At 57.1% G+C, this 13232-nt stretch overlaps 2 protein-coding genes across 4 annotated transcripts in view; one reads left to right on the forward strand and one right to left on the reverse strand.

Annotated features, from left to right (window-relative positions):
- The window catches only part of RECQL5 (RecQ like helicase 5), a 39811-nt gene that overhangs the window by 5052 nt on the left and 21527 nt on the right, over nucleotides 1-13232 (reverse strand). The window lies entirely within an intron of this gene.
- SMIM5 (small integral membrane protein 5) lies at nucleotides 1140-9088 on the forward strand. The gene is made up of 3 exons (XM_030828521.1): nucleotides 1140-1904; nucleotides 7850-8012; nucleotides 8474-9088. The coding sequence occupies exons 2-3, from the start codon at nucleotides 7886-7888 to the stop codon at nucleotides 8578-8580; spliced, it is 234 nt and encodes a 77-aa protein (XP_030684381.1). The 5' UTR covers nucleotides 1140-1904; nucleotides 7850-7885; the 3' UTR covers nucleotides 8581-9088.

Here is a 13232-nt window from a genome sequence, read left to right on the forward strand (position 1 = left end):
GGTTTGTGGTCTAGGAGCAACAAGCTGTACCACATGGCCCGGGTGTGTAGGAGGCTATACCGCTTGATATTTTTTTCCTTCTCTTCCCTGGAACTGCCGTTTGATTTCCGTAAGTATACTCTGTGACCGCACAATGACAAGTTAAATTTCTCAAAACGTATTTGCATTGCTAAGGCAGACATGGCTGTGTAGTAATATGTCCCATCATCAACCCGTGAGGGTGTCACAGGTGGGGCCTTTAGCCAGGGAGATGCAGCCTCGCCTGGAGTCCTCCTCTCGTCCGTCTTCCTCTGTCTGAACCCTGCCGCAGCCCTCCTGGGGTGAGTGGCTCTGCCCATGCTGGGAGCAGGGAGCAGCCTCTGGCTGGCCCACAAGGCTCTGTCGCATCTCTGTTCCCTATGCATGGGGGTGGCTGTCGACCCTTGGGGCAGCTGCAGAGGCTGCAAGAGGGGCCATAGCTCTCTCAGGCTCCTTATAAGCAGCCATTCCTGCCACCAGGAACGTGGCACAGGGTAGGGAAGCCCAAGAGGAGATGCTGGAACACAGGCAGGGCTGTCTGGGGGGCCACATCCCAGGGACAAGAATAGCTGGCGTTAACTGCTCTAACTAGAACTCCTCCCAGTGTGAGCACTGCTGGGGCTGCAAGAAGCCCTTTGAGGGGCTGCGACCCCAAGGCGCAGGCTCAAAGATCCAAGGATGACTGCAACACCCCCCTAAGGAAGCAGGGCCTGGCTTTCCTTTAGCTGAGTGAACGCAGCTCTGAAGCCTGACCTGGGCTGGGACAGCCGAGGCGGCCACCAGAGGGCGCTCCTGCCCCCACTCTGCTCCAAAGAGTAAATGCGACAAATGGTCCATCCCCAGGAGTCCGTGCGCCCGCACAGTGGCCGCCTGTCCAGCCTCTGGGAGGCTCTGGCATCCAAGTGGTGTGACCACATGGCTGCCTTCCTCCCCCTGCCCTCCCCAGGCCCTGACTCACTGGGGTTTTGTGCTCGGACTCAAAGAGCTCCATTGACAGCGGGGCTGGGGTCGGTTTCTCTCCACACAGCCTGGCCTGCTGGGTGGCACAACCAGGCAAATGTCACAGGGCCCGGCCCCTGGACTCTGGAGCCCTGCCCTGACAGCTGGGCCAGGAGTGCAGTGAAGGCCCTCACCTCACGAGGAACATGAGGCGCCTTGCCGGGCGCGCAGGCCACTCCCGGGTCACTCAGGATTCCAAGTTCTCCCCCAAGATGCCTTCAGATGCTCAACGGCACAAGGGCCTCCCCAGGGACTGGCTGCAAAGCCTCCGACTCGGCTTGGGAGGGCCACCAGCTCCCCACTGTTTACTGCTGTTCCTGAGAGAGGCCAGAGGGAGGGACCAGCCAGGGAGTGGCCAGAGGGACAGAAGGGGTGGCCTTCCTGAGGGCAGGGTGGGTGCCCCAGACCTGACAGCGCTGCAGGACTCCCCTCCACAGGCTCAGGTGGAGCCTCCCCAGGGTCCTCCTAGCCAGGGAGGCAGAGAGCCGACTTCTTTCTTCAGCTCCCAACCCAGGCCCAGCCCACGGCGTGGGAGTCAGGGAGAGGGAGAGGAGGAGGAAGGAGGAAGGAGGAGGAGAGAGGGAGCTTGTCTACTCCCCGAGCAGCCCTCTCAGGGCAGAGGTGAGGCACCGGGACATGAAGTTGGAGGACAAGTTCCCAAGCAGGGCTTCCTCGGGCTCCCCCTCGCGACGGTAATTTGACACTTGGATCTCCAGGACGACTAACAACAAAAAAGCCAGGCAGAGACAGCAGCTGGCTGTCAGCAGAGGAGCTGGGCTGAGGCGCCCAGGGGAGCAGCGGCGCCCACGAAGGAAGTACGCGAGGAGAGCACGTGGAGGCTCCGCGCTGGGGCACTGCTGCTCAGCCCCCAACACCTGAGCTCCCAGGTGAGTGGCAATGGCCACAGAAGAAGGGGGGACAGGGAGGGAGCAGCAAGGGTCTCCTGCCTCCAGGGTGAAGGGCCACAGTCTACCATCAACACGAAGAGGTCTTGGGGGACATGCTGGGTCGCTTCCCTGCAGGGAAGTCAGGCAGCCTCCTGCACGCACCTGCACTCTCCCTGCTGCTGGGACCCTGCCCTAGGGGAGGGCCGGGGGCTCTGCTCACAGCGCCTCCCGCTCCGCCTGCTGTGCAGCAGAGGGGCCCCGAGGGCCTGCTTATTCTGCAAGTTCATTTCAGCTCTTTTATTCAGGGGGCTTAAAAGAGGGATTTGGCTGTCCAGCTTGGGAGAGAATGGCTGCCGGCCTGCTGAGCCTCCCTTTTTCCCAGGATTAGGGCAGAGCCCTGTGGAGGTCAGCGCAGGGTCTGCCCTGCCAGCATGCGGCGCCCCCAGGATGCAGCAGGACTCTGCCCATCTGTGTCCTTTTGCGGGCTTGGCCCACTCACTGCTGGTGTTCTCAGCTCAGGGCTCAGCCTGGGTCCTCCTCCCTGGGCCCATCTAGAACCGCATGAACTCCTAGATCTCCCTCTGGTGATGAGCCTTGAACACCAAACCAGGAACCTGGAGGACTGACTTTCAACCCAGGCTCAGGTGGGGAGAAGGTCACAGAAATGAGGCTGGGAGGAACCACGCTGGCAACCGGGACCTCTGCTGTGCCACCGCGATGCACAGGCTGATGTGACACCACCCCTAAGGAAGCAAGACCCGGCTGTTTGGTTCTTTGGGGAGCACTGAGAGCAGCCTTCCTGGGCAGGGCCTGTGAGCCAAGGCTACCTACTCCTCCTGCCTCCCTGTCCTCAAGCCAGCGTTAAAGCCACCACCCCCATACGTTTTCCTCAAAGCAAACAAGCTGGCATCTAGTAAGAAAGAAAAACAATGACCCAGGGAAATGTGGAAACCAAGGACCAGCCCAAGTGTTCTCAGCTTGGCAGAGGCTGGGGGCTTCGGCTGGGGCTGGTGCCTGGGGAGACAAGTTCCTGTGGTGTTGGGAGGCGCACAGTAGGGAAAAGAGTCGGGCCAGGTGGGGGTCGGGGCATGGCGGTGAGCCTGGAGACCCCACTGGCTGTCACTCACAAGATGCCCCAGGCAGGCAGGTGGGGATCCCTGTCCTGCATTCACAGGACACGAGTGGACAGGGTCTCTCCAACACAGTCCCTGAACCAGGACGGAGGGCGAATGAACGGCCAGCTTCTGTAGCTGCAGAAAGAGCGCCTACTGTTTCTAACACCAGCAGCGGAGAGCGCTTCCTCCTGCCCTGGGTGGCTACAGGAGCAGGGCCTGCCAGGGGTTCAAGCACCACTTTCGACTTCCAGTTGGAGCCAGGTCAGAAAGGGGAGTCACGCAACGGCTCAGTGCCACAAACAGGGGCATCCCCCCGGCTGCTCAGGCACAGGACCCTGCACATCTCCCACAAGTGTCAGTTATGCCTCCTTCTAGCTGGACCTCAAACAAGATAATGCCTGACGGGGCAAGGGTGGCTGAAACCCACCATGACGAAACAACAGCGCAGAGCAAGCAGCCCTCTGGGGCCCCGCGCTGCCAGCACACCTCGCTTATCAGTCACCGCCTGCTGCCAGCCCTTCCTCATGAGGCGCCTGGGGTTGGAGCATCAGCTCTGCGAGGAGGAAACAGGGAAGCTTCGGGACCAAGTGGCAGCTGTCTGGCCTGCGGGATGCCTGCCTGTTGCGAGGCTCCGTGTGCCAGGAGATGCCACATAAAGGAATGCTTCCCATCCCTCCGGCTCTGCCAGCCTTCTCTGCCCTGAGTGTTTCCCCTGTGCTGACCGCTACTGCAGCCAGGGCACACCCTGTGAAGGCTCCAAGCAGGGCTGGCTGGGCAGCCTGGGCAGCAGGAGGGCCTGGTGGCAGCTGGGCTACACTCCCTCTTAAGGCCAGAGGAAGCCACCACTTGCTCTGGCAGCCACTCGGGAACCCCTGAGGACCCTGAGAAACCTCCAACCAAGGCACTACTGAGCGTGGGGTTGGGAGGGACTCTGGTTGCCCTGGTTCACAGATGGGAAGTGTGGTTTTGGAAGGAGTTGGGTGAACCTGAGATAGAAAGACGGGAAAAATACAGGATCATCAGTAGCCCTCCTGGGCTTCCCTGCCTTCCTCCTGCCAAACCTAGGAAGGGAAAGGGGAGGAGAGGTGGCCAGCCTCAGGGCTCCCATGTTCCTCTTGCCACAGCTGGGAACACTGAGGTTCCCTTAGGAGCAGCAGCTGGGGCACATGCCACACAGTCACCTGACGGCTACTGGTTATATTGGGCACCAAGTGTCAGGCACTTCTTGGCCTTGGCCTGGCTTTAAATAGCCCGCTGGGAAGACTGCCTGGGGACCGGCTGGAATGCGCCGCCTCCTCTTTAGAGAACAGGAGCCCTCAGCTCCCCCACCTGCTCCACGAAGGTTCAGTCGCGGGCTTACGCTCCAAATGACAAGATATCAACTGCAAAACAAAGGGGGTCCCGGGGTTCCTCTCCAGCTCTCTGGGGGCAGAACAGCCATGTCCAGTGGTCCCACTTCTGCTCACTGTGTGACAGGATACCGTGAGTACCCCCTGGGTCAGACCCCAGGGCTGGGTGAGGCTGGCCATGCCTGGCTGGCAAATTCAGCTTCCAGTCAGCCCCCTAGGGAAGCCCTGGGCGCAAAGCTATGACACTATCCACAGCCACAGCCTGCTGCTGCTGGGAACTGACACTTTTCCCCGCTGGGGGCTAGGGTCCACCCAGCATGAGTCTGCAGCTCTCCCACTTTGCAGCCCCTGGAGGAGGCTGGCCGGAGCTTCTCAGCAACAAACCCCACTTTTCCTGCACCAGTAAATTTAGCGTCAATCCAACCATCTTCCTCCCTGTTCTGGTGAGCACGACCCCAGGTCTCCATGCCACTTCTCGCTCACAAGGAAAAGTGCCCCCCCTGCAATCTCTCCCTGGGTCTCTGGGTGTGGCGCACAAGCGAAAAAGCTCTCCCTGCTCACTTCCTCTTTTAAGGAGTGTCTCTGCTGGGCTACATTAAGTCGTGTGGGCACAGTGCCAGTCAGGCTGAAAATGCCAGACCAAGTGTAGACAGAGAGGGAGGGGAGAAAGGCAGCCCAGCTCCTGAACCACACGCACTGTCCCATAAGGGACACTGTCGGCATTGCCGTCCCTTTAAGAATGAGGGAACCTGGAAAGCTGCGGCGTGAGGATGGCACAGAGGTCCCGGAACCAAGAGGGGACCACTGTCCTCGTGCAAGCCTACTCCACCTGGCCAGAGGGAATGTCCCATTCAGTCTGACCAGAGGGTTCAGTCCTACGCTCAGGCTGGCTAGGCTCACAACACCTGTACCTGCAGTGACAAGAACTCCGGGTAGTCTCAAAGAGCCTGGTGTGGCCCCGGCCTGGTGGTGATATGCTGATAAAAGCGGCTTCAGATCCACAAATGTGGGCTGGGGCTGGCCAAGCACAGCCAGTTGGCTTCCAGGGGGCTCTCGGGCCCCGGCTCCTGTACTGAGCCCATTGCACGGGCAGTGCCCTCAGGGGGGCTGCTCCTGGCTATCTTGCTGGTCTAAACTGGAGACAGGCCTCCATGGAGAGACAGCGTGGGGCAGCAGGGGGGGTGCTGGCTGGGCCTGTCCTGCTGTGTAACCTCAGAGAAGTTGCTTGCTCTCTCGGGTCTCAGTTTCCCCATGTGTAGAAGGAAGGAGGCGGGAGCGGATGATCTGTAGCATTCTAGGACCCTATGCCTCTCAGTACATTTGAAAACTGAGATCCTCACCTCCGCAGAAACGCACTCGCTCCAGGTGAGGTGTGAGAAGCTGGGTGGATCTAACTTAGAGAACCTCCCGCTTTTGACAAGAACTCATCTAATTTTCCATGGAGCCATCTTCTGCCTGCCACCCTCATCGTCACTTAAAAAAACAGCTCCCCAGGCCGGGCGCAGTGGCTCAAACCTGTAATCCCAACACTTTGGGAGGCCAAGGAGGGCAGATCACCTGATGTCAGGAGTTCGAGACCTGTCTGGCTAACATGGTGAAATCCCGTTTCTACTAAAAATACAAAAATTAGCCAGGCATGGTGGCGTGCGCCTGTAATCCCAGCTACTCAGGAGGCTGAGGCAGGAGAATCACTTAAACCTGGGAGGCAGGGGGTGCAGTGAGCCGAGGTCACGCCATTGCACTCTAGCTTGGGCAACAAGAGGGAAACTCCATCTCAAAGAAAACCAAAACCAACAAAAAAACATAGCTCCCCACCTCCAGCTTGCCTACCTTCCTTCAAGGCACACACTGCAGACACCCTAGGACAGACACTCAAAAGGTGTTGGGGGTGCTAGTGACGGTGCACGGGGGTGACAGCCCCCAAAGCCAGTGAGACCCCTCCCAGGAGGGCATTCTCGTGTGCCGGGCACCCCCCTATGGCTGTCTACAACGTGCTGCTAGATGGTCAGTCCTCCCAATAGCCTCAAAACACGGGTATCTCATTCCATATCAGAGACATGAAGCAACCTGTTCATGTCACAAAAGGAAGAAGTGGAGGTGGCATTCAAGGAGGGGCAGCTGAAAACACTAGAGCAGGCCCCTGGCAGAGAAGGAAATCCAGAAGGTACATGCCGGCTGCCATCTTGCTCCTGAAGGGCTACGAGGCAGAAGAGGGGGCAAGGTCTAAGTGACCACAAGTGGGACTAACTGGGGGCCAGCAGGGAGTTCGACCTTCTGCAGTGGGTGGACTGCCTCAGCAGGCGGGGGTTCCTCACCATCCTGGGTACTCATGCAAAGGCCACATGGCCTCAAGGATGGCCGCAGGCCAAGTGCAGGGTGAAGGGCTCCGTTCGATGACCTTCACGGTGGTTCTAAACCAGCTCTGCCAAGGCAGCAGCACTGGGAGTGACTGGCCTCACTGACTGTAGTCATCTCAGTGAGAACCGGCTGAGACCTGGACGAGGCAACGATAATTACAGCCAAAGGTCTGGCACAAGCCCCTGGCCACCTGTCCCCACCGCCAACCCTGGACTAGAGCAACTGCCTTGGTGAACTGGATCAGGCTGGGTTGGGACAAGGCTGTCTCTGGCTCCTCTCTAAAGAGGCACCAGCTCCCTCATGCCCACAGGAGAGGCAGAAGGGGAGAGCGGCTCAAAGACACAACAGCCCGACAGCCTCAGCCTGGAGCGGCACCTTGGGCCTCTTGGGCACCCTGAGACAGGAAGAGGCTCTCCTAGGGCAGGGGTGGGAGTGGAGAGGACTTTCCTGGTCAGGCCAGAGAAACAGATGATGCCAGCAGGGGAGGGGCTGGCTTGAGCAACCTGGGCCTCCTGACCCCCTCCCAATAGACAGGACAGACACCCTGGCAAAACCTGGAGGGACACGGTGCGGCCTCCCCGCTCCGGCAGAACACGCATGAGTGTAGAAACTGGGCTGGTGGGAGAGGTTGGGCGGCCTGGGGGACAGGGGGGCAGTTTTCACCTCTGACTGACCCTGGCCAGAAGCCCCATGAACCTGCTCTTGGGAGAACCTGCTCCTTCTGTCCCCACATTGATGGAAGGCAAGAGTACCAGCTTGGCCAGTCTCCCCACCCCGAGGGAGCTGTGCTAGTCCCAAGCACCAGGGCAAAACCTAGGAGTGGTACCTCAAGACAAGGGAATGGAACAGCGAAGCCAGAAACCACCACCAGCCGCGGCCTTGGCCGGCAGCCCCCGAAGCAAGCCCTTGGTCTCACTGTCCTCACCAGCTTCCTCCACCCTGAGCTGTGTCAGTTGGGTGGGGACTGAGGGCCACCACTAGGTGGAAGTCACCAGGGGTGCAATGTGTGAGACCTGACAAACTTGTTCTGCGGGCTTCGGATGGGTGCGAGGGTGGAATCTCGGTGCTGCGGCGAGTGTGGGGCCAGCCGTGGAGGCTCCAGGTGTTCTCTCTGCCCCAACAGAGCCCGGCAGGAGCCCCAACAGGAAGCCAGCACGGCATGGCTGCCACCGACTTCGTGCAGGAGATGCGCGCCGTGGGCGAGAGGCTGCTGCTCAAGCTGCAAAGACTGCCCCAGGCTGAGCCCGTGGAGATCGTGGCCTTCTCAGTCATCGTCCTTTTCACAGGTTAGTTGGGGCACTCAGCGCCCCACGGCTCTCCCTGGCATCTGGGAGACCACACCATGGTGCCAGGCAGAGGGCTGGCAGAGGTGGCGGGTGTCTGCCGGATCAAGGAGGAAAACCAGTTGTCCCTTGGGGGAAGCCAAGGGACTTCCCTCATCCTCTGATACGCTGCTTGGGTGATGGGCGGTGCTGGGGACTGGGCCCAGCAGTACCCTGGGATCCCAAACGCGGAGATGACGGGAGCCAGGCTTGGGCAGCGAAAGAGAAGACACAACATGGAGGAGGTTGGCCCTGGCGGCTGGCATGGGGACCATCCACACCTCTCACCAGCCTCTCGGGTCTTTCTGATCCCTCCACCAGACCTGTGGGGGAAAGACCCTGGCATGCAGTAGGTTTCTCTGGGAGGAGGGTGGGCATCCTTTCTCTCCCCAACCTGAGTCCCGTGCTCTCTCCCGGCCCTCCAGCCACAGTTCTGCTGTTGCTGCTGATAGCCTGCAGCTGCTGCTGCACTCACTGCTGCTGCCCTGAGCGGAGAGGCAGGAAGGTCCAGGTGCAGCCGACACCACCATGACGGACGGGGGATGGCTGAGGAGAAGCTGGAGAGGAGATGGCCAATGCCATGACACAGGCCATCAGCCTGGCCCTGCAGCCCTCACCCCTGAAGACCAGGCTCCCCTGGCCCCAGCTCTGGCCTGGCCCAGGTACCTGGACACTGACAACTTGAGCCGTACCAAGGAAACAAGGGCTGGTATAGGTGCAAACCTCTCATCGCCAGTGGACACTGGGTGCTGGGGAGTCAGCTGTTTCAAAGACTGGGTCAACTGCCTGGGCTTCTTCGCCTACCTGCACTTTTTAACAAAACAAGGAAGTAGGGGTCCCCATACCTTGATGGAGAACAGCCCCCACCTGTGGGCAATTGGCCCTTGGGGCTCTGCTGATACATGCCAAAGAGGAGCAAGGCAATCAGAGGGGCTTTGTGCAATAGCTTCTGCATCCAAGCTCCCGCCAGAGCGTGAGCATGTCAGTATTCTAGTCCAGTATTTGCCAGTTTCCAAGTAAAAGCTTTTGTGTTATGTGTTTCTGCGGTGGTTCTGAGGGAGTTTCTCAGGTTCAACTCCCTGAGGTTGGGCTTGGCTCTGTGCATCGGGAGGGGGTATGGCTGGTGCCTGTCCTTCCCAGGCCTCTGCTCTCCCTGTGCCCATGAAAGCTGGAAAACCACGCAGAGAAGCATGCCACACAGGCGGTAACACCACGGGACCAGTGGACAGTGCCATGAAATTCCTGTCATGCATTAGCAGCTAATGAGCTCTGCCAGGCCGAGGCACTACTCTGCAGAGTGGCAGAGACTGTGTTTGCCCAAAGGCAAGAGCTAAGCTCAGGAACGGCACTTCACTCTGTCCACTGCCTGCACCTTTGGCCTGCACATCCCACTCTAGCAGACTCAGACCAGTGGGTCTTCACAGACTGCCAGAGGAAGGCCCTAATGTCACCTGTAACCTGCCTCCTGACTCTGTGGCCCTCCCCCATTTGTGTGCTGTCTGGGCTCACACCCTCACCCTGTCAGCTGCGTGACTCAACCTCCCTAAGCCGAACTCCCCCTTGGTGAAATGGGGCAAATCCTGGTACTGCTTCCTGGGGTTTACTGTGAGGATAAACTAAGATGACCTACATCTAGCACTCAGCTCGGTGCTGGGCATATCCTTAGAGCCCCATCACCATGACCCGTTATCATTTGCCCCTCTAAACGTGGGACCAACCAGGGCAACAGGGACCCATTTTAAAGACTGGTCTTGCTGAGAGGCAGCACCTTTCCTTCCTTACCCCCTCCTTTCAGCTGAGTTTTTCTTCCAGAGAACTTTCCAAGTAGAGCTACGAACCCAGGAGTGAGGGGAGGGAAGGCACACGGCTCCAGAAATGCCGATGGGTCCAGACAGAGCATCCCGAGGTGCCTCCCCAGGGCTTCCCCGGAGCCTCGAGAAGGCTGTGGTTTTCACGTGCTTCCATCATCTTGGCCTGCATGGCCCGTGCTCTGGCCACCCGTGAGCAGAGCCCTGTCTACCTGGGAAACATGTCATGGAGAGGGGATGCCACACCCCCGCCATTTCCAGCTGGCAGTGCAGGCCACACTGGCAATAGCAGGCAGGGAGGGGAAGCTCTCACCCTCTGGTTTCACTTTCTAGTGTCCACAGACTTGTCTGAAAGGTTTAGGTTAAAGACCCAGAGAGTAAGTGTTTTCATACAAAAGAAAAGAAATTCAAAAATGTGTCCATTCTCCGCCCCCCCCAAAGAATAGGATTCAGAATGATTATGATGATGATGATGAAGATGATGAAGATGGCTAAAATTTACTGAGGAGTTACACATACTCAGCATTGTCTTCAGCATTTTGGTGCAGATAAACTCAATTACTCATCACAGTACCTCCATGTTGAAGATACCACTGTTACCCCCATTTTAGAGATGAGGAAACTGGGCCTCAGCGATGTTAGGTAACTTGTCTACATTCAACCAGCTGAAAAGGAGCAGGGCCTGCCTGAGTCCAGCCTATCTGGCTCCAGAGCCTCTGCTTACCACACCCAGGGCTCTGAGACCCAGAACTTGGCCTCCTGGTTGCAGGACAGATAAGGCTCTAATCCATTCTCCTTCATCGACCAACCCTACACCCAAAACACCCACACCCCAAAACTCTGTCTCAAAATAACCTTCACAGGAGTGGGTGGGACCCAACAGGTAAGAGCTGGGGTGGTGCCCAACGAGGCACCCCTCCCAGAAGAAAAACACAGGGGAGTGGACGGACAGGAAACCCCGCATTTTTCATTCCCAACACCAACGGCTGGAGGGTCCCTGGAAGCCTTCTGTTTGGGAGATGGCCAACAGGGAAGAAGCCCAATTCCTGGATGACTTTTCCATAAGCCAGTTTTCATCAGCATAAGAATAGCCCTGCTCCAAGGCGGCTGAGGCTGAGGCCCTTTGCTAGAAAATATTCTGCTTCCCCAGCCCAGCTGCGGAGAGGTGGGAACCACAGACAGCCCTGGGCACAGACAGGCCGAATGGCCGCTCCAGGGTAGGCGGTGCACAACTGCTGAGTCTGCACAGGATTCGGTCCCTGCCCTCACAGGACTCACTCCTCCCTGCTCCTTGGCCAACTGGCACACATCAGGCCCGGATGTCGGGCCAACTCCTTCACAGGCTTCAAACCCACTGAGATTAACAAACCAGACCTGCTCTCCGACAGCAGCCTGGCCCACTCCTTCAGGAGGCAGCTTCTCGTGCCGGTCTTCCCTGGGGAAGATGGGCACAGAAAGGTGGCAGCAGTTGCTCCACTGTGGGAAACAATAAACAGAAAGATACTGCAGACCTGGGCAGCCTGAAGACGGGCAGTGGCCATGGAAGGGGCGGCCATCAGGCTGGTTTCAGGTTTAGAGGACGTCTGACTTGGCCACCACCTCTGTTCCCGCCATTGTGCCATCCTGGACCATGCCACCATCAATGCTTACCTGTGTTCACTGCAGTGGCATCCTAAGTGGTCCCCACAATCATCTCGCCAGCCTCTTCATGCCCACCCCCAGCTATGCCCTGTGCTTCTGCCACAGGGCAGGCTGCTCTGGGCTCCTCAAAAGCGCTGCACTCTACTCTGAAGACCTATGTGCCACGCTGTCTGTACATCATGCCTGATTAAATGCTACAGTACGGATGGGCGTGGTGACTCCTGCCTGTAATCCCAGCACTTTGGGAGGCTGAGGCAGGCAGATCATTTGAAGTCAGGAGTTCGAGACCAGCCTGACCAACATGGTGAAACCTGTCTCTACTAAAAATACAAAAAAATTAGCCGGGTGTGGTTGCTCACGCCTGTAGTCCCAGCTACTCGGGAGGCTGAGGCAGGAGAATCGCTTGAACCCAGGAGGCAGAGGTTGCAGTGAGCTGAGATCACGCCACTGCACTCCAGCCTGAGCAACAGAGTGAGATTCCATCTCAAACAAACAAAAAACAACAGACCAGCATAGTATATCACATACATGTAATCCCAGCACTTTGGAAGGCCAAGGATCCTTGAGCTCGGGAGTTTGAGACCAGCCTGGGCAACATGGGGAGACCCTGTCTCCACAAATATAAAATAAATTAGCCAGGCGTGGTAGCATACACCTGTGGTCCCAGCTACTCCTGTGGAGGTTGAGGCAGGAGGACTGTCTGAGCCATGACAGTGCCACTGCACTCCAGCCTGAGTGACAGAGCAAGACCCTGTCTCAAAAAAAATAAAATAAAAATAAAAAACGACAATAAAGCCACGGATACAAGAATCTCATTAGAAAAACTTGGCAGAGAGTATATAAAAGTTTCCTCCCAGCCGGGCATGGTGGCACACGCCTGTGATCCCAGCTACTCAGGAGGCTGAGGCAGGAGAATCGCTTGAACCCAGGAGACAGAGGTTGCAGTGAGCCGAGATCACACCACTGCACTCCAACCTGGGCTACAGAGTGAGACTCTGCCTCAAAAAAGAAAAAAATTATCCAAGTGGGGCCGGCAGTTAATCGAAAGAGCTGGTCAAAGCAACTTTTATTAAAGAACACCTAAGTTCTCTACACATCTATTACTTTTTTACATATCTCACATTAAATGGAAACATACACACACCTATTCCTTGGCCGGCCTTCCTGGCCTTTTCTCTGAGTGTGGGCTTGCCAACCAGAGTTCTTGTATTGTTATTTTCTAGTTTTGGTTTCTTTAAAGCAGAACAAAAACTTAAAGTCATTGGAACTTAAAGGCGAAGGAATCTGGGTGTGAAAACCTTCTGGGTTTTTACAAAATGTCCCTGATGTTTAGTTATCATGTCTGCATCTTTTTCAACAGGAACATTATCTGAGTGATTCCGAAGTCATCCCAAAGTGGTCAACAAGTATTTCTAGAAAGAATTTCTTTCTCCACTCGCTCTGAGGTGCAGCACACGTGCTTCAGAGCTCAGACTGTGTGCTGCTGGATTAAAACTCCAACTCAGTTACTTACTAGCTGATGACCTTGGCTAAGTTATTTAACCTCTCTGTGCCCGTTCCCCACATGTAAAATTGGGGTTTCAGCTATTATTGTTGCTTCATTGGTTACCGGGATGTTAAATTCAATTATGCAATTACAAGTACAACTGCCACGAACAGGTTTGGGAACCAACACCTGACTCTTGATAAGCATCTGACTTAACTGAGGAGCTGCACGCAAAGGGTGAGCTAGAGA

Source organism: Nomascus leucogenys, chromosome 14 (genome assembly GCF_006542625.1).
Source record: "Nomascus leucogenys isolate Asia chromosome 14, Asia_NLE_v1, whole genome shotgun sequence".
In the NCBI taxonomy this organism is placed as follows: Eukaryota; Metazoa; Chordata; class Mammalia; order Primates; family Hylobatidae; genus Nomascus; species Nomascus leucogenys.